Raw genomic sequence first — 22,098 nt, 5'->3', positions numbered from 1 at the left:
CAATGCTTTTTTATTTCGCTGCTGTCACTTGGCTAAGGGACATGTATGTTGAAATGCTATCCTTAACATTATATTTAAGGTTATTGAAATTATCGTTCTTGGATTTACCAATAGAAAGAATATCTATTTAAGACATTTGCAATATACTCTTGACATTTTGTAGTAGTATCATTGTGGTTTGTTGCAAAGTCTCTAATGAACATAGCCCAGATTTTTTCCGTCACTGCTACACACAAGAAAAATGAGAAATATTCCAAAATTGTGCTTTCAGCACAGATACATTTCATTTGATCATTACATATTTCACTATTAATTACAACTTTTTAAATATTTTAACTTCACAGTACATAGACTTAAATATTATTGCTTTTTACCCTTCATCTTATTTCCTCACATCAGCAGGGCACTCCCTCAGAAAAATGTCCAATCTACCTACCAGAAAAGCTTAAGGCAGGAAGAAAATTATCAAAAAAATCTAAAAACAGCAAATTGTTTCTTCCATAATACACTCAGAAACAACAACAACACACCACGAAGGAATTATCTGAATGGGACAGAAATCCATAGATGTAATGTACGTGTAAAACAAGTGATTACAACTTCAGAAAAACTGGTTGATTTATTCGAGAGAAAGAGCTCACAAATTGTGAAAGTCAATTACATGTCAGTCCACATCTGAACCATGTGCAAACAATTGACAGAGTTGTTGTATGTCCTCCTGAGGGATATCATGCCAAATTCTGTCCAATTGGCATGATCAAAATTTTCAGATGGCTGAATGGCCCTGTCCATAATGTTCCAAATGTTCTCAGCTGGGTAGAGAACTGGCAAGCTTGCAGGACAAGGTAGGTTTTGGCAAGTACGAAAAAAGCATTAGAAACTTTTCCATGAGTGGACGGGTATTGTGTGGTGTCACCGCCAGACACCACACTTGCTAGGTGGTAGCCTTTAAATCGGCCGCATTCCGTTAGTATACGTCGGACCCGTGTGTCACCACTATCAGTGATTGCAGACCGAGCGCCGCCACACGGCAGGTCTAGAGAGTCTTCCTAGCACTCGCCCCAGTTGTACAGCCGACTTTGCTAGCGATGGTTCACTGACAAATTACGCTCTCATTTGCTGAGACGATAGTTAGCATAGCCTTCAGCTACGCCATTTGCTACGACCTAGCAAAGCGCCATTACCAGTTACTATTGATGCTGTAAAACATGTACCGTCAAGAGCGATGTTCACCATTTACGGATTAAAGTTAAGTATTCCAACAGCTACGTCCTTTTTTGCTAAAGTTTAAATTCCTTGTCCTGTTCCAGACCTCACGTCAGCCTGCGTGAGCTAAAACGCGTGCCTTTCGGCTTCCTCTCATAGTGGGTTGGCTCTCTTGCCAATCCACAACATATTGTCTTGCTGAAATGGAAGCCTAGGATGACTTGCCATGAAGGGCAACAAAATAGGTTATAGAACATGTTGACGTACTGCTGTGCTCTAAGGGTGCTGCAGATGAGAACCAAAGGGCAATGCCACCCCAGACCATCACTCCTGGTTGTCAGACCATATGGCGGGCAACAGTCAGGTTGGTATCCCACCACTGTTCGGGGCATCTCCAGAACTTCTTCACAAGACTCATCACTGAAGACAATGAGATTCCAGGACGAAGATTTGTCTGGAGACACCCCCGACAGTGGTGGGATACCAAAATGGCTGTCACCCGCCATACGGCCCGACAACCAGGAGTGATAGTCTAAAGCACCATTTCTTTTCGTAGCAGGACACCTTTGGTTGGCATCTGTGGCATCCTTACAGCACGGCAGTATGTCAATAATATTCTATGCCTCATCTTGTTGGCCTTCACAATAACACATCCTGGGCGTACATTTTAGCAACCACACTTTTCAAGGAAGGTGACTGATTGAAAATAAAAAATTTTAGACCAGTTTTTATCTTTCCTGTCTTCTCAAAGATTGTAGAAAACGTAATGTGCAATTTTATTATCACATTTTAAACAAACATAATCTAATCTTTGAAAATCAAAGGAGCTTTATCAAAAACAAGTCAACTGTGGTAACTGCCACACTGATTATTGATGAAGTAATAATTGCTATAAATAACAAGGAATATGTCAATGGCATTTTCCTTAATCTTGAAAAGGCATTTGACTGTGTCATTATAACAGCAATCTTAGAGAAATGAAGGAACATAGGCATCAGACACATTGTTCATGAACTGATAAAATCTTACCTAAGAAAAGGCATTATGTACTATTAAAAACTGGAAATGGCACACGTGTCTAGCATTATTGGTGATATGAAAAATGGCTTATCACATAGCTTCGCACCGGGATTCCTTTTCTTGATCTACATAAATGGCACAAAATACTGCTCCCGAAATTTAATGGAAATTCTGTATGCTAATAATAAATCTATTGTGTGCAAGCATACAGATTACAACAAATTAGAAATATTGTGCAACAGTATTATTCAATGCTAGATGCCTTTAATAGGTTCCACAATGAAACACTGTCTCGAAATTTGGTAGAAAATCCGAAAAAAATTCTGGTCGTATGTAAAGTGCACAAGCGGCAAGACGCAGTCAATACCTTCGCTGAGCAGTGCCGATGGTACTGTTACCGACAACTGTGCCGCTAAAGTGGAGTTATTGAACGCAGTTTTCCGAAATTCCTTCACCAGGGAAGACGAATGGAATATTCCAGAATTTCAAACACGAACAGCTGCTAGCATGAGTTTCTTAGAAGTAGATATCTCAGGGGTTGCGAAGCAACTCAAATCGCTTGACACGGGCAAGTCTTCAGGTCCAGATTGTATACCGATTAGGTTCCTTTCAGATTACACTGATACAATAGCTCCATAATTAGCAATCATATACAACTGGCCGCTCACCGATAGATCTGTACCTACAGATTGGAAAATTGCGCAGGTCGCACCAGTGTTTAAGAAGGGTAGTAGGAGCAATCCATCGAACTACAGACCTATATCATTGATGTCGGTTTGCAGTAGGGTTCTGGAGCATATACTGTATTCAAACATTATGAATCACCTCGAAGGGAACGATCTATTGATACGTAATCAGCATGGTTTCAGAAAACATCGTTCTTGTGCAACACTGCTAGCTCTTTATTCGCACAAAGTAATGGCCGCTATCGACAGGGGATCTCAAGTTGATTCCGTATTTCTAGATTTCCGGAAAGCTTTTGACACCATTCCTCACAAGTGACTTCTAATCAAGCTGCGGGCTTATGGGGTATCGTCTCAGTCGTGCGACTGGATTCGTGATTTCCTCACAGGATGGTCGCAGTTCATAGTAATAGATGGCAAATCATTGAGTAAAACTGAAGTGATATCAGGTGTTCCCCAGGGAAGCGTCCTGGGACCTCTGCTGTTCCTGATCTATATAAATGACCTGGGTGACAATCTGAGCAGTTCTCTTAGGTTGTTCACAGATGATGCTGTAATTTACCATCTAGTAAGGTCATCCGAAGACCAGTATCAGTTGCAAAGCGATTTAGAAAAGATTGCTGTATGGTGTGGCAGGTGGCAGTTGACGCTACATAACGAAAAGTGTGAGGTGATCCACATGAGTTCCAAAAGAAATCTGTTGGAATTCAATTATTCGATAAATAGTACAATTCTCAAGGCTGTCAATTCAACTAAGTACCTGGGTGTTAAAATTACGAACAACTTCAGTTGGAAAGACCACATAGATAATATTGTGGGGAAGGCGAGCCAAAGGTTGCGTTTCATTGGCAGGACACTTAAAAGATGCAACAAGTCCACTAAAGAGACAGCTTACACTACACTTGTTCGTCCTCTGTTAGAATATTGCTGTGCGGTGTGGGATCCTTACCAGGTGGGATTGACAGAGGACATCGAAAGGGTGCAAAAAAGGGCAGCTCGTTTTGTATTAGCACGTAACAGGGGAGAGAGTGTGGCAGATATGATATGCGAGTTGGGATGGAAGTCATTAAAGCAAAGACGTTTTTCGTCGCGGTGAGATCTATTTACGAAATTTCAGTCACCAACTTTCTCTTCCGAATGCGAAAATATTTTGTTGAGCGCAACCTACATAGGTAGGAATGATCATCAAAATAAAATAAGAGAAATCAGAGCTCGAACAGAAAGGTTTAGGTGTTCGTTTTTCCCGTGCTGTTCGGGAGTGGAATGGTATGATTGTGGTTCAATGAACCATCTGCCAAGCACTTAAATGTGAATTGCAGAGTAATCATGTAGATGTAGATTTAGGTGTAAATAAAATAGTTCATTATTGCAATGAAAGTCGCCTCAGCACCAGCAGCAAGAAAACAGCAGTAATGGATTTAACTCAGCACACATACAGACAATCTGTATATTGAGCAAGCAGTAAAGGAAACAAAAGAAAAATTCGGAGTAGGTATTAAAATCCATGGAGAAGAAATAAAAACCTTGAGGTTTGCCGATGACATTGTAATTCTGTCAGAGACAGCAAAGGACCTGGAAGAGCAGTTGAACGGAATGGACAGTGTCTTGAAAGGAGGATATAAGATGAACATCAACAAAAGCAAAACGAGGATAATGGAATGTAGTCGAATTAAGTCGGGTGATGCTGAGGGAATTAGATTAAGAAATGAGACACTTAAAGTAGTAAATGAGTTTTGCTATTTGGGGAACAAAATAACTGATGATGGTCGAAGTAGAGAGGATATAAAATGTAGACTGGCAATGGCAAGGAAAGCGTTTCTGAAGAAGAGGAATTTGTTAACATCGAGTATAGATTTAAGTGTCAGGAAGTCATTTCTGAAAGTATTTGTATGGAGTGTAGCCATGTATGGAAGTGAAACATGGACGGTAAATAGTTTGGACAAGAAGAGAATAGAAGCTTTCAAAATGTGGTGCTACAGAAGAATGCTGAAGATTAGATGGGTAGATCACATAACTAATGAGGAAGTATTGAATAGGATTGGGGAGAAGAGAAGTTTGTGGCACAACTTGACCAGAAGAAGGGATCGGTTGGTAGGACATGTTCTGAGGCATCAAGGGATCACCAATTTAGTATTGGAGGGCAGTGTGGAGGGTAAAAATCGTAGGGGGAGACCAAGAGATGAATACACTAAGCAGATTCAGAAGGATGTAGGTTGCAGTAGGTACTGGGAGATGAAGAAGCTTGCACAGGATAGAGTAGCATGGAGAACTGCATCAAACCAGTCTCAGGACTGAAGACCACAACAACAACAACAACAACAACAACATACAGACAGATTCTGAAATGCAATTCTGCATTGAAACTATTATTGCTCTCAAAGAAAACTAGATAAAACTCCTGCAAATAACAATACGAGATAACTTCACTGGGATTCACTCTTGCCAAGCAAACTGGATAAAAATATATTAGTGATAAATACTCTTAGAAACTACTGCAATGATACCCTTGTATTACGGACTGATTATCATGCAGTGGTGTCTACCAGAATGAACTATGGAACAGTAGTATGGGATGCCACACCTTTACACATTTTTAAATTTGTGGAAAAAGGGTATTAGAATAACTTGTGGTACATAATCAAGAGACTCCTGTCACATTATTTCCTAAAGCTTGCACATTTATATTTTTAAATCAATCACGTTGGCCTGAACACAAAGTGTAAACTCTTACCTCCAAAATATCATTATGTGTAAAGTAAAGGTCGAGACGGGAAAAATGGAACTGCTGTCAGCTGCATCTGGACATTACATGGAATCAGTAGTGACAACTGAAAATGTGAACTGGATTGGGATTTGAACCCGGGCTCTCCTGCTTACTAGGCAGGTGCATTAACCACTGTACCATCCGGGGCACAACAATATTGCAACAACTGCGTGGACTATCTCGGAACACGTCACGGCCGAGCCACATTCCCATCGAGTGTCAGCTATCCATAGTCCCTGGGAACTCGATGGGAATGTGGATCGGTCATGAGGTGTACCGAGATACTCTGCACAGTTGCGATAATACTGTGTCCCAGATGGCGCAGTGGTTCACGCACTGGCCTAAAAAAGCAGAAGATCCTGGGTTCGAATGCCGGTCTGGTACACATTTTCCCTCATCACCACTGATTCTGCGTAATGTCCTGATGCAGCTGACAACAGTCGTCCCCTCCCATTCCTTTCCTTTCTTCCTTTCTCTACCTTCAATTTACAAATCATGTATAACAGCTGCGGATTCTGCATGGTGTCTGTTCTTTCAGACACATCTGAAAGAATAGACACCACACATTCATGTAACACAAAATATCAGACTAGAAATAAAGACCAGTTTCATCTCATAAGTGACAGAATTGCATTATATTACAGAAACATACTGTATCCACGACTGACACTTCTCAATGAATTGCCCAGCTCAGCCACATCTCTCCCCTCTGTAAATTTTAAAGTCAGCCTAAAAAGAGTATTGATTGCCAGTCCATACTACTCACAAGACGAGTGTCTCAGTTTTGCACAGAATACAGAAATTTTCATACAGGTTTCATATAAGTAATTAGTATTATTTAATATAATAATTGTAAATACAGTTTTATTTCATTCACATCTAAAATAAATAACAAAGAAAAGACTTTGTTGCCAAGCTGAAACTTTTCTACCCTCAAATCAAGTCTCTCATATAAACCATTTGATGTGTAAACCTGCCTTGGCATATCACAGTATGCTGCAAAATGTAGTAACATAAAAAAAGTTATGAAATAACAAATTCAGAAAAACGATCTTTGTGTCATTCGATGTTGAGTAAAGTAGTAATTATTTTTATTATTATCATCATCATTATTATAATTATCTATCAGAGAAGCATACAGAAATTAATTAATTTACTTACCACTACACCCACTTTTAGGATCTTGTATATTTCTGAACTGTGCATGAGGCTTCAGTATGTCTCCTTGGTACAGTAACAGTTGCTCATTTCCTGATATAGTAGTAGTAGAAGATGACACCTGTTTAAATGCATCATCTACAAGTTATCGAACAATGGAAAGTTCAGATCAGAATACCAACAATTATGGAAATGACAGAGTGCTACTAGCCATAAAGATGACACATTAGGTTGCAAACAGGTGCTATGAAAAGACTAACATATTAAGCGCTTTTGGCCACAGCTTTCTTCAGGGAAAAAAATAAAGGGGCGGGGGGGGGGGGGGGGCGGGGGGGGGGGGGGGGGAGGCAACACATGCATTCGCACAAGCAAGCAATCTCATATACATGACCGCTCTCTCTCATTGCTCAGGCTAGACCGAAACTGAAATGTTTCGAACAGGAGCAACAATCCGTAGTGGAGCGGGGAAGAGGGAGGGATAATAGAGTAATAGGGTATGGGTGCGGGAAGAGGAAACAGTGGTGTTTGGCGTCTGGCGGACCATGCAGGGACTAGAGGGGGCAAACAAGGCTACCAGGTGCAGCATAAGGAGGCTATGAGGAAGGGAGGGAAGGGGAAAAGGGGGAGCAGAAAGGAGAAGACCAGAGAAAGTGGAAAGACTGGTGGTTGCTTTGACAAAGAGCAGTGCAGAATGAGGGTGAGGGGACATGAACTGGGAGGAGGTGATAGAATAAAGGGGCCAGAAACTGTTGGGTGGAGGGTGTGGAGACGGTAGGTTACTGTAGGTTGAGGGAAGATGTCAGGAGCGGAGAATATGTTGTAATCTATGTAGTTCAGGAAAGCTGGTGGTGAAGGGTATGATCCATATGGCCCGGAATGTGAAGCAGCCCTTGAAATCAAGCATGTTGTGTTCCGCTTCTTGTTGTGCAAAAGGGTGATATACTTTGGTCTTTGTCACAGTTTGGAGTGGCCATTCATCCTGGCGGACAGGTGGCAAGGCTACTGTGAAAGCAGGCCTGTTGTGTACCAGCTCTACTGCAATCATTGCCTAGATTTTTATATCGGTATGACTACCAACCAGCTATGTGACAGGACAAATGCCCACTGCCAAACTGTGGCCAAGAGCAAAGTAGAACACTCTCTTGTACAACATGCAGCTGAACATATCAGGATTCATTGCAATGGCTTCTTCACAATCCGGCCATCTCCTCCCTTCCAACAGCAGATTTTCCGAACTGCACAAGTGGGATTTATCTTTACAACACATTCCCCACTACCAAAATCATCCTGGCCTTAACCTACAGTAACCTTGTCTCCACAACGTTCACCTAAAGGTTTCTGCCCCCTCTGTCCTATCACCTCTTCTCAACTCACTCTCATTCTGCACTGCTCTCTGCCAAAGCAACCATCAATCAGTCCCCCTTCTCTGCTCTCTCCTTTCTGCTCCCCCTTTCCCCTTCCCTCCCTCTCTCACAGTCTCTCAATGCTGTACCTGGTAGCCTTGCCTGTCCCCTCTAGTCCCTGCATGCTCTATTAGGCACCATTGTTAGATCTTCCCACAACCATACCCCACTATCTCTCCCCCTTCTCCACTCCACTATGGATTGTTGCTCTTGTGTGACACATTTCAGTCTCAGTCTGACTTGAGCAGCCAGAGATAGAGGAGTCATGTGTGTGAGGTTGCTTGCTTGTTTGAATGTGTGTGAGTTTTTCTCTTCCAATGAAGGCTTTGACTGGAAGGTTAATGCATAAGTCTTTTCGTTGCACCTGTCAGCAACTCAATGTGTCTTCTTTACAATGAGTAGCAATCTATATTTTCCATAATTTTTTGTTTTAAGTTGTCCATGCACTAAAAAAAAATCTATTTTTATGTACAATTGTAGTTCTGGAACTTTCATTTAGCCAAATTTCTCTTGATAAAAATAACACATAAGAAAAATGTGAGTGAGAAGCAAAAATGTATTGTTTTTGCAAACATTCACAACCAACATCTCCATTTGCTTCCGTGAACCCAAAAACACTGTAGAACATATGGTGCCTTGTGTTATTTGTTCCCCTTATTACCGAATTGAAGGTCATCAAAGGGAACAACAACCGTCTGTAAACTTGTTTATGCATGTCAAATATTTAAGTACATATAACTACCTTTGAAGCTAGTTGTTTATCACTGATGCTACTCAATGAAATAGAGGGATCACTCAATAAAATTATACAACTATTTTAAAACACTGAACATGGTATCTTACTTTTACAGTTAGGTACATATCACATCGTACTTTTGTCATCATATACAAAATAACAATAAAGATGATATTAAAGAACTAAAGCCAATAATTAATTCTTATCTGATGTAAAAGCCATAAGATGCCCTTCAAATAACAGAGTTTAATAATACATAGCATACCAGATGCCATACCATAATTTTTGTTGCAGTTCCTGTAAGATGCATTCAAAATGAGTGCGCCTTCCTCATTTGAATGTAGCTGCACTTATCGCTGTCTGCTGCCGACAAAAATTGGCAGACATGTTTGTCTAATGTTCTAACATTCTCAAAGGTGTGATATCTCTGGAAACACACACCTTTATGCAATGGTACTTCACAGAATTGGCAGTAGTATCTTGTTTCACTTATTTTACGATGCACTGCGCGAACTCTACAAGGTCGAGCTGGATATTTCTTTTTTCAAAAATGGCTCTGAGCATTATGGGAATTAACATCTGAGGTCATCAGTCCCCTAGAACTTAGAACTACTTAAACCTAACTAACTCTAAGGACATCACACACATCCATGACCGAGGCAGGATTCGAGCCTGCGATCGTAGCAGTCACGCTGTTCCGGACTGAAGCGTCTAGAACTGCTTGGCCACAGCGGCCGGCTTTCTTTTTTCCACTTCCCACAGTAGTCAGAATAGTATGTCCTTTCATGTCCCCTGACAATCAACCAGGTGGATCCTTAGCAGGTGCTCATTTTGTAGGTCAGATTGCTTCAATTTGCTGCACCAACTGGTTGATCACTTGTCCAGGCTCTTACAACTTCTTTTAGAAACGTTTTATATTTTTTGTGTACATCTGGATTTAGGTTTCTGTACACTTCGTATGCATTAAATGAAGCACAATTTATTATAAACTAAACTACTTTCTTTGTTCATTTATTGGTTTCACGCATTATCCCACAACACAAAAGATATTGATCAGCTCTGACCACACCTTTCATAAATTTATTGTACATCACAATACATTTTGGTTTCTGTATGATTTACCCTTGTCAATTTTTTTGCTGTCACAATTATGGACACATTGCGAACTGTTATTATCATTCTCACCTCTCTTTTATCTTCCCATACCTGCAGCAAAAAGTCACTTTGTCTTCCAAATGTATGTCATCTTTCTTTAAAGATTTGTTTTCTGTTTGTAGCCACTGAGGGAGACCTTTATTGATTCATAGTCTAGCACAAACTCCTGTTTTCCTTTCTATAAGTGTTTTGGCAATAGCTGTATTGTTGTAATAATTGTCTTGATAAATGTGGTGCCACATGCCAAGGTGAATGAAAGTCAAGAGTTAATAGTGTCTTGAAGCTTTCTTCCATCCCCAGTGTATATTTCTAGATTGGAGATATATCCACTTACAATTTCACAAACTAAACGAATAAACAAACAATATAAGAAAAGTTTTCCAGAATTATAAGTCCGGAAATGAAGCCGCCCTCTCCATGGTATCACTGCTTCATCAAGAGAAAGCCCTGTTCAGGACTGTACACGGTCTGAAATTTATTTAGGAGATACTTTAGTACAGATTCAATTTTGTAGTCACTGTTTTCCTGACTGTTTTGTAAGGAATTGTCCTTGAAATGCAATGATTTCCATATCTGCTCAAATCGATTTCTGCTCATTAGCTTGTCAAAAATCAGTGTCTCTATAACAGGATCTGTTGACCAATAGTCCTCCAAATAATCTTTTTTTATGTGTCCCATCAAGATAATCATGCCTAGAAATCTTTTCAGTTCAACAGGTGACATTCGTAAATTGGGGAGACTTGGGAGATTGTGTAAAATAGTTTTTGTTTTGTTTGTAATACAAGTTTGACTGTGTCAATATCTGATTGAACAATTCATCCAGTAGAAATAATTCCACAGTGCTTATAACACTTCTGATCTCATTGGGAAGGACTTTTACATCTGGAATTCCTTTAAATATTTCTAAAATAATTATCTTGTCCTCCACATGACTTTCAGTATCAGAAGCTTCGTCATCTAAACATTGACAGTTATCTCACTTTGGCTGATTATATCCCTGTTGTTTTCTCCCACTACCACCTTCAGTAACATCATCTGAATCACTTGGAAGATCAGAACAAATGTCTGCAAACAGTTCAGCAAGAATCTCACTTTATATCAAATCTTACCACATAATGCAACAACCACAGTACTTACTATTTCTTGGTACTGATTGTTGGTGGTGAAATGAAAGATTAAAATAAATTCATACTTTGCTCACTGCACTGAACCCTCTAGTTCATATATGTTACTGGCATGACCAAGAGGTCTCAAAAAGCGCGTAGAGAACAGAAACACATATTTATGTGATCCATTCACAATAGTTGGACATGAAAACATGTAAATCTGTGTGTTAAACACATTGCAGACTGACAGATCACACTACAAAAAGAATGATGTATTTGACATCAAGCAAAATTTTTTCAGTACCTGATTTACTTCCTTCCTTAGCACCTGGAAATTTTACTCTTTACTTTTCCTGGTTGCTATCTTTTACTTTCTTTGGAAAGGGTCTTGTTCCTGTTGTCCCTATCGAGGAGAGTAATAACCATATACCCTTCTTTTTTAAGCAGTGAAAATATATTTAATGTCATATTTAAGATTATCACCTACAAAGTGTCTCGTAAACTGATTAGCAACTACTGGCAGAAGAACTTTACTACCAGTGTGAGTTTCACAGCAACATGTTTTGCAGCTATCTATAATAGACACTTTCTTTACCCAAAGAGAAATATTTTAAAAAGCTTACAAAATTTAGTGCAAATGTTAAATAATGGGAAGTATAGGTTGGAATATCAATAACTATGGAAAGGATAGATTGCTACCCATCATAAAGATGACAAATTGAGTTGTAGACTGTTACCCATTAAACTTTCAGCAAAAGACTTCATCAGGAAAGAGAAACACACACAAATTCATTCATGGAAACACATCTCACAAACACATGACCCTATATCTGGTTGGTTGGTTGGTTGGTTTAAAAGAGGGGGGGGGGGGGACCAAACTATGAGGTCATCAGTCCCTTGTTCCTAATAAAAAAATGCCGCAACTGTGAGAATAAAACAGACAAGACATATAACACAAAACAGAAAGAAAGGAAAAACCACAAGAATGAAGGAACAAAAGAGGACAAGGAAACAACAGAGAGACGCTTGAAACAGAAGAGAGTAAAACAAGAAAGCAATTTATAGTGGCTGGCCGACCATGAAAATAAAAAGGAAAAGCCAGCCATTCTGCAACACATTAAAACTTCCACCCTAAAAGCACTAGGATGGAGGGCACAGAGGGACAAAGGACATGCGCTAAAACCTACATAGAAGTATAAAAACCACTATCACGGATAAGATTTAAAACTAAAGCTGCTGCTGAGGCACCGTCGCCCAACACCGAAGATAGGTAGGTGGAACAGTTATAAGTCCGCCGAAGAGCAGCTAAAAGTGGGCAATCCAGCAAGAGGGGGACAACTGTCATTTGGGAGCCACAGCAACAGAGAGGTGGGTCTTTGCGATGGAGTAGGTAACCATGCGTTAGCCTTGTATGGCCAATGTGGAGCCGGCAGAGGACAACTGATTCCCTGCGAGAGGACTGCATGGAAGACCTCCACACATTCGTCGTCTCCTTAATGACATGCAGCTTGTTGTGCATACTGTTATGCCATTCACTCTCCCAAAGCCTGAAAACCCTGCAGCATACGACAGAACGCAAGTCAGCTTCAGAGATGCCCATCTCCAGAAGCGATTTCCGCATCACCTGTTTGGCAGGCCTATCGACAAGTTCATTGCCTGGGATTCCAATGTGACCTGGCGTCCACACAAACACCACTGAGCAATGGGACCGTTCCAGGGCATAGATGGACTTCTGGATGGATACTACTAGAGGGTGACAAGGGTACCATTGGTCGATAGCTTGTAGGCTGCTCAATGAGTCAGTATACAGGAGAAATGACTCACCAGGGCATGAGTGGATGTGCTCAAGAGCACGAGATATGGCTGCCATCTCTGCAGTGACACACTGCAGGCATCTGGTGAGGAGTGGTGTTCAATATGTCCTCTATGAACATAAGCAAAGCCTACGTAGCCATCAGCCATTGAGCCGTCGGTGTAAACCACATCAGAGCCCCGGAACACATCAAGAATCGAAAGGACATGACAGAGGAGAGTGGCAGGGTTAATGCAGTCCTTACGGGCATGCAAAAGGTCCAGACAAAGCTGCGGCCGAGGCGTACACCATGGAGGCGTACGTGAATGGACAGTAAGTAGAGGTGGTAAAGGGAAGGACTCCAGTTCGGAAAGAAGGGACCGCACACGAACCGCAATTGTTAGCCCTGACCTGGGCTGCCGATGCAGGATATGGACCATCATGGGCGGGAAAAGGAAACGGTAATTCGGATGCTCAAGAGAACTACGAATGTGTGCAGTGTAACTAGTGAGCAGTTGTGCATGTCTGACCTGCAATTGAGGGACCTCAGCCTCCACCAGTACGCTGGTCACCGGACTCATCCTAAAAGCTCCTGTCGCTAGTCGAACCCTGCAATGGTGCACAGGGTCGAGTAAATGCATTGCTGAGGGCACTGCCGAACCATAAATCACACTCCCATAGTCAATTTGGGATTGGACAAGGGCTCTGTAGAGCTGCAGCAGCATAGAGCAATCTGCACCCCAATTGGTGTTGCTCAGGCAACGGAGGGCATTGAGGTGCTGCCAGCACTTGCACTTAAGCTGATGAAGATCAGGAAGCCACGTCAATCGAGCATCAAAAACCACTCCTAAGATTTATATGTCTCCACTACAGTGAGTGGATCATCATGAAGGTAAGGTTCTGGGTACAGATGAACGGTACGGCGCTGACAGAAGTGCATGGCACACGACTTTGCGGCTGAAAACTGGAAACCGTGGGCTAGAGCCCATGACTGCGCCCTGTGGATGGCTCCCTGTAGGTGCTGATCAGCAACACCAGTACTGCAGCAGCAGTACGAAATTCAGAATTCGTCTGCATACAGAGAAGGTGAGACAGAGGGCCTGACTGCTGCTACTAGACTGTTAATGGCCACTATAAATAGAGACACTCAATACAGAGCCATGCAGGACCATATTCTCCTGGATATGGATAGAACTATGGGAGGCACCAACTTGCACACAGAAAGTATGGAGCGACAGGAAATTTTTGGATAAAAATCGGGAGCGGGTCCCGGAGACCCCACTCATACAATGTGGCAAGGATATGATGTTGCCAGGTCATGTCGTATGCTTTACGTAAGTAAAAAAGGACAGTTACCAGGTGTTGGCATCTGGAAAAGGCTGTTCGGATGGCAGACTCGAGGGACCAAGATTATCAGTGGTAGAGCGACCCTGGCAGAAGTCGCCTTGACATTGAGCCAGTAGGCCACGTGACTTCAGTATCCAACCCAACCAGCGACACATCATACATTCCAGCAGCTTACAAAGAACGATGGCGAGGCTGATAGCTATCCACATCAAGCGGGTTTTTACCAGATTTGAGCACTGGAATAGTGGTGCTCTCCCACCATTGCGATGGAAAGACGCCATCGAACTAGATCCGGTTGAAGATGATGAGAAGATGTCGCTTTTAGTTAGATGAGAGATGTTTAATCATCTGGCTGTGGATCCGATCAGGTCCAGGAGCTGCGTTGGGGCAATGTGCAAGGGAACCGAGAAGCTCCCACTCTGTAAATGGGGCGTTATAAGAAGCACTTTGACGTGTAATGAATGAGAGGACTTTCCCTTCCAGCCGCCTTTGGAGAGTGCGAAAGGTTGGAGGGGTACTTCTCCGACACAGAGGCTCGAGCAACGTGCTTAGCAATAGCATTTGCATCAGTAGATAGCACACAATTTATGGTAACACCAGGAACATTGGTTGTGGTCTGGTACCTGAAAAGATGTTTGATCTTTGACCAGACTTTGGAAGGTGACGTATGGCTTCCAATGGTCGAGACATACCTCTCCCAACACTCCTGCTTCTGTCGTATGCTAAGTTGGCGAATGCAGGCAAGGAGCCGTTTAAAGGCTATGAGGTGCTACAGGGAAGGGAGCTGCTCATGCTGCTGTAGAGCTCATCAACACTCCTTAATTGCTTCAGCAACTTCCAGCAACCACCAAGGGACTGCCTTATGCCAGGGGCACCCTAAAGAGCATGTGATCGCATTTTCTGCCACAGAAACAATTGTTGTAGTCACCTGCTCAACCATGACATCGATGTTACTGTGTGGGGGAGATTCAACAGTGACAGCAGAGGTGAAAGTTTCCCAGTCCGCCTTGTTTAAAGCCCATCTGGGCAGGCGTCCATAGGCCTGACGGAGGAGCAGTGACAGGAAGATGGGGAAATGGTCACTACCATACAGGTCGTCATGTGCTCTCCAGTGAATAGGTGGGAGAAGTCCTGGGTTGCAAATTGATAAATCAATGGCTGAGTAACTACCATGAGCCACACTGAAATGTGTGGCGGCCCCAGTATTTAAGAGGCAGAGGTCGAACTGAGACAGTAAAGTTTGACATCTCTGCCTCAGCCAGTAAGCATGGTGCCAAATCTCCCTAAGTAGGAAAGGTTTAGGGAGTTGGTCAATCAGTGCAGCTAATACATTAAGGGGTATTGCACCATCTGCAGAAAGATATACACTGCAGACAGTTATTTCCTGTGTCGTCCTTATCCTGACAGCCACAGATTCAATAGGGGTTTGAAGGGGCACAGTGTCACTACATACTGAGATTAGGACATAAACACTATCTGCGATGGGCAGGGGTCCGCATTACCGGGAACCAGGTTTCCTGGAGGGCAATGCAGATAGCAGGTGTAAAGCCTAACAGTTATCGTAGCTCAGCCAGGCGGTGGAAAAAAACTGCTGCAACTCTACTGGAGGGTGACGTCATCGTGAGACTGGAAAGGCATGGAATATTCAATGAGGCAGTTTACACCTCAGGGTCACCTGCTGCCACTGACTTTTTGCCTGAGCAATCTATATCCATTGTGTCTGAGGGTCTGGCAACATCTGGGTCCTCAGTGGATGCCAGAATCTCCACCCCCACCCTCAGACGCAGAGCTTGTAGGTAGTGGTGGTGTGGGTGCCATCGCAATTTCCTTGGTCTTAGGGGACTTCTTTTTGGATTTCTCTCGCTGCTCCTTGGGTTTCCCTGGCCGGGAGGACTTCACTGGCACAGTCTCCGGGACTGAGGATGAGCGTGAAGCCCTAAGACCAGCTGCTTTTGAGCTCTTCAGCCACTGGTGGGTGTCACCTTTCCCACAAGCAGAAACCTGGGAAGGGATTGACCCAAGGGACCCTTTCATAGAAAAAGAAGATGAAGAAGACTTACACTTCTCCGGCTTAGAAGTGGGGACGCACGTCCCTGATGGTTGGAGGGGTGTTGCTCCCAAAGTAGGCAGTGCGGGAGCAACAGAGGGGGAAATACCCCCCACCATCAAAGCTGGCAAGTGTAGTCTTCTGGCTCTGAGAGGTGACTGGGATTGGCGGAGCTGATGGTGCCAGAACTGTTGTAGCGGCGGAATAAGATGATGTCGTACGTATAGGATGCAGGCATTCAAATTTTCTCTTAGTGTAGGTCAGTCTGTCCAGGGCCTTGTACTCCACGATTTTCCTTTCTTTCTGGAGAATCCTGCAGTCTGGCAAGCAAGGCGAATGGTGCTCTCCACAGTTGACACAGATGGGAGGCAGGACACATGGAGTATTGGGATGTGATGGGCTTCCACAATCTCAAATACAGCGGGAAGACATATGGCCGAAATTCCAGCACTTAAAGCACCGCATTGGGGGAGGGATATAGGGCTTCACATCACAGCAGTAGACCATCACCCTGACTTTCTCAGGCAATGTATCACCCTCGAAGGCCAAGATGAAGGCACCGGTGGGAACCTGATTATCCCTCAGACCCCAGTGGACACGCCAGACAAAATGTACACCTTGCTGCTCTACATCGGCGCGCAGCTCATTGTCAGACCGCGAATGAAGATCCCTGTGAAATATGATACCCTGGACCATACTTAAGCTCTTATGGGGCGAGATGGTTACAGAAACATCCCCCAGTGAGTAACGTCCGTGACTGGACAGAGGATGCTGTTTTGATCAAGACTGACCCAGATCTCATTTTGGACAATCCATCCACCTCCCCTTACTTTTCCTCTAAATGCTCAACAAAAAACTGAGGCTTTATCATCATGAAATATTCCCCATCAGCTCTTGAACATACAAGGTACTGGGGCGAATAAGATCCGCTGCCATCCTCAGCCTGAAATTCCTCCCATGGTGTGGTCAGAAAGGGGTTACGATTTGGGGTCGTACTTCGGTGTGTTGAATTGAGCTCATGAACACTTATAGACTGCTGGTGTTTCACCACCAGCAAGAGATGATGGACTACACTTCATCGCGTGTCATCTGCCCTGATGCCACCCACTCTGAGCAGGGGCCCTCCCCACAGGCACCACCCAGCCACAGCAAAGACCACCTGGCAGGATGGCCATTGCTGGGAGTCCCGATGCCCCAGGGGGATGGGCACCCACCCCTTGGCATACATTGGGAGTTAACGGCACAGGTATCAGCAGAGTGATCCCTGTGTGGTCAGGGGGGCTACAACCAACAGGGTACATGGTGGCCCAACACAACAGACGGGCTATCATGCTGGATATCAGGTGCAAAGAAGTCCATGGTCATCATCAGCACAGAAAGTGACACTGCATAGTGCATGGTGGATGGTGGAAAACGCATCCAGGAAGGTGTCCTCGGTCAACAGATGGAGAATGAGTGGGACTGGAATGTGGCGATGAGGAAGTGGGCTAAAGATCTCAATGCACAATGGACACGATGCACCATGTAAGGTGCCCTTCCCCAATTGGCTCACTCTTTGGGAAAATTTTGAAGAATGGAGGTCAAACCCTACAGGGGACCATCACATAAAGGCCGAAACGTGTGGAACTCCTTTTAGTTGCCTCTTACTACAAGCAGGAATACCTCGGGCCTATTCTCACCCCCGGTCCCACTGGGGGTCCTATCTCTGGCCGCTCAGGCCAGAGTGAAACTGAAACTACCAACCGGCTACCCACCAATATGAGTGCCCACTATCAAATTGTGGCCAAGAGCAAAATGGACCACCATGTGGCACATCATGCAGCTATACATAACAATTGATTTTGATGGCTGCTTCACAACCCAGGCCATATGGATCCTCACCTCCACCACCAGGTTTTCTGAACCATGCAGATGGGAGTTATCCTCACAACACATTCTCAAATCTCGAAATTGCCTGGCCTCGACCTACAGTAACCTGCTGTCCTCATAACCTCCACCCAACAGTTTCCTCCCATTGGTCCTATCACCTCCTCCCAACTCAGGCCCCACTCTCATTGTGAACTACTCTAATCTAATGCACCCACCAATCATTTTCCTTTCCTGCTCCTCTCCTTTCCACTCCCTTTTTCCCTCTCCTCCTCCTCCCTCCCAACACTGCACCAGTTAGCCTTGTCTGCCACCTCTATTCCCTGCACAGTCCAGCAGGCAACATTGCTATCTCTTCCCTCACCCATAACCTACTATTCCTTCCCCTTCCCCACTCCACTAGGTATTGTTGCTCCCATCCAAAGTGTTTCAGTTTCAGTCTGGCCTGAGCAGTCAGAGATAAAGGTCATGTTAGTCTTTTCATTGTGCCTGTCTGCAACTCAACACATTCACTTTATGGTGAGGAGCAATCTATCCTTTCCATAATTGTTAATCCAAATGTTGGTATTCTCTTTGTGAATTCAAAGGAAGTGAACGACACTGTAGATTTACAGGTACCAATAAACATTATGAAAGAAACTGAATTCCCCTCCAAGTTAACTTAGTACAGTGTAAAAAGTAAAAAAAAAAAATCTATAGAAACGAATGAGACATGTAGGAAAAACCAAGAAGTTTATGCTAAACTCTACAATGAGATGTGATGACATCATCCCGTTTCTTCTATTTATCATCACATCAAAAGAAAGTGGACAGAAAATTAATGGAAGAAGATTCTGTAAGTAGTCTGCTGAAGGGTGTTAAAAATCACCGCACTTGCTTATGTAGATGTGGCCCTAATAAACATCTCAAACCATAATCTTACAAAAATATTGCAAAATTATTATAAAATTGACATGAAATTTTGTCTACATATGAGTGAAGGAAAAACAGCACATCCTAGATTAGAAATCCAGATAAAATAAATATTTGGCTGTAGGTAATTTCATCTTCAAGAGAGGTGCATGATTTACATATCTAGGAAGCTCTATTAGCAATGAGAAACAAAACAAAACAGCAATTAATGCACATTTAGAAAATGTTAGCACAATAATTTACAGCTTTCTGGATCTTCTCAGAAGCAGCTTAATCTCTGTCAGTTGCCCATCATGCCAGTGTTGCCATATGGCCAGAGACCATATGGCAACATTCCTGGAAAACAAAGTGCCTCGTAACACAATGATGGGTTTTGCTCTTCCTCAGAATGTATGAAAATAATTGCTTGAAATTTCAGCTACAGAAACACGTAGGGATCAGCAGGGATAAGATCATGCAAAGAGGGCAGCTATTTCCACATAGCAATATTATTTACTTCTGAAAGTAGGCAAGACTTTGCTGTCAATAAAAACCCATAATTTTCTTCAGCTTTTCGTCTGACCACTTGTAGGCAGCAGATGATATCCAAATAAAGCTCCTCAGTCACCGACAAACCTTTTTCCGTGAATGATGAATGATATCTTCATACTCAACAAAATTGTCCATCTGCATTTCCCATTGCAATTAAGTGGGTTTACCAGTGACATACAATCTACTTTCTGCATAGAGGAGTATGTTTCAGAAACCCAATGCAGCCCGTTAACATCTTAAGGATGGCTCTGAAAATCTGATGTGATAACAGACTTTAAACATAATGTTGTCAATCATTTGTCACCTGCTAGCTTGGACAACTTGTTGCCATCAGTGATGTTGATAGAAAGACAGCTGCATCGGTAGTTACTGCCAACAGTACACAATCTCCACAAAACAGTCAAGTTGCTCAAAAATTTGGATCTGTTCACTATCTCATTTATGTAGTTTTCTGCCTACACCAAGGACCTATCAAATGATTGCTAAGAAAAGTAGCACACCAGATGGCTAGTTCATACGTTGTACAATAGATGATAGTTGAAAACCCAACAATAAAGAAATATTCCCACAATTCTGCATCTGGTTGGTTTGATGGCAGCTATATAATATTCTGTACTAAGATGAAAAGCATAAAAAGTACCACCTGCAATCATTATGACACACACACACACACACACACACACACACACACACACACACACACACACACACACACACTAAAAAATACTGTTTGCTGTCAGTTGTAAAACTTTCATTCAACAGCGACAACTACACTGAAGAGCCAAAGAAACTGGTATACCTGGTACCTGCCTAATATTGTGTACGGGCCCCGCAAGCATGCAGAAGTTCCGCAACATGACATGGCATGGACTCGACTAATGTCTGAAGCAATGCTGGAGGGAACTAACACCATGAATCCTGCACGGCTGTCCATAAATCCATAAGAGTATGAGGGGGATGGATCTCTTCTGAACAGCACATCGCTAGGCATCCCTGAAATGCTCAATGATGTTCATGTCTGGGGAGTCTGGTGGCCAGCGGGAATGTTTAAACTCATGAGAGTGTTCCTGAAGCCTGTCTGTAGCAATTCTGAATGTGTGGGGTGTCGCACTGTCCTGCTGGAACTGCCCAAGTTCGTCGAAATGCACAATGGACATGAATGGATACAGGTGACCAGACAAGATGCTTACATATGTATCACCTGTCAGAGTCATATCTAGACGTATCAGGGTTCCTATATCACTCCAACTGTACATGCCCCACACCATTACAGAGTTTCCACCAGCTTGAACATTTCCCTGTAGATTCCATGGATTCATGAGGTCGTCTCCATACTAATATGTGTCCATCTGCTCGATACAATTTGAAACGAGACTTGTCTGACCAGGCAACATGTTTCCAGTCATCAACAGTCCAATCTCGGTGTTGACGGGCCCAGTTGAGGTGTAAAGCTTTGCATCATGCAGCCATAAAGGGTACAAGAGTGGGCCCTCAGCTCCAAAAGCCCATATCTATGATATTTCATTGAATGGTTCGCATTCTGACAGTTGCTGATGGCCAAGCATTGCAATCTGCAGCAATTTGCGGAAGGGTTGTACTACATCTACATTTACATAGTTACACTGCCATTCACACTTAAGTGCCTGGCAGAGGGTTCATCAAACCATTTTCGTACTAATTCTCTACCATTCCACTCTCGAATGGCACATGGGAAAAAAGAACACCTAAATCTTTCCATTCGGGCTCTGATTTCTCTTATTTTATTATGATGATCACTTCTCCCTACATAGGTGGGTGTCAACAAAATATTTAGGCATTCGGAAGAGAAAGCTGGTGATTGAAATTTTGTAAATACATCTTGCCGCAAAGAAAACCGCCCTTGTTTCAGTGACTGCCACCCCAACTCACGTATCATATCAGTGACACACTCACCTCTACTGCGCAATGACACGAAACGAGCTGCCCTTCTTTGCACTTTTTCCATGTCCTCCGCCAATCCTACCTGGTAAGGATCCCATACCACACAGCAATATTCCAGCAGAGGATGGACAAGTTTAATGTAGGCTGTCTCTTTAGTGGATTTGTCACATCTTCTAAGTGTTCTGCCAACAAAGCGCAGTCTTTGTTTTACCTTCCTCACAATATTATCTATGTGATCTTCCCAATTTAAGTTGATCATAATTGTAATTCCTAGGTATTTAGTCGAATTGACAGCCCTTAGATTTGCGCGATTTATCGTATACCCAAAATTTATCGGATTTCTTTTAGTACCCATGTGGATGACCTTGCACTTTTCTTTGTTTAGTGCTAATTGCCACTTTTTGTACCATACAGAAATTCTCTCTAGATCATTTTGCAATTGGAATTGATCG

General features: G+C 42.9%; 1 protein-coding gene across 5 annotated transcripts in view; it reads right to left on the bottom strand.

The window, feature by feature from the left end:
- LOC124795103 overlaps window positions 1-22,098 on the bottom strand; it is a 357,029-nt gene that overhangs the window by 291,959 nt on the left and 42,972 nt on the right. For all 5 annotated transcript variants that reach the window (XR_007016643.1, XR_007016644.1, XM_047258949.1 and 2 more), the window contains exon 3: window positions 6,835-6,952. Coding sequence is in view for 3 of the 5 variants with exons in the window: in XM_047258949.1 (XP_047114905.1) it covers window positions 6,835-6,952 (118 nt within the window). In the remaining 2 variants the exon portion in view is untranslated. The remainder of the gene's footprint in view (window positions 1-6,834; window positions 6,953-22,098) is intronic.

Source organism: Schistocerca piceifrons, chromosome 4, assembly GCF_021461385.2.
Source record: "Schistocerca piceifrons isolate TAMUIC-IGC-003096 chromosome 4, iqSchPice1.1, whole genome shotgun sequence".
Lineage (NCBI taxonomy): Eukaryota > Metazoa > Arthropoda > Insecta > Orthoptera > Acrididae > Schistocerca > Schistocerca piceifrons.
Note: the sequence above shows the minus strand (reverse complement) of the source record. Positions and strands in the feature narration are given on the sequence as shown.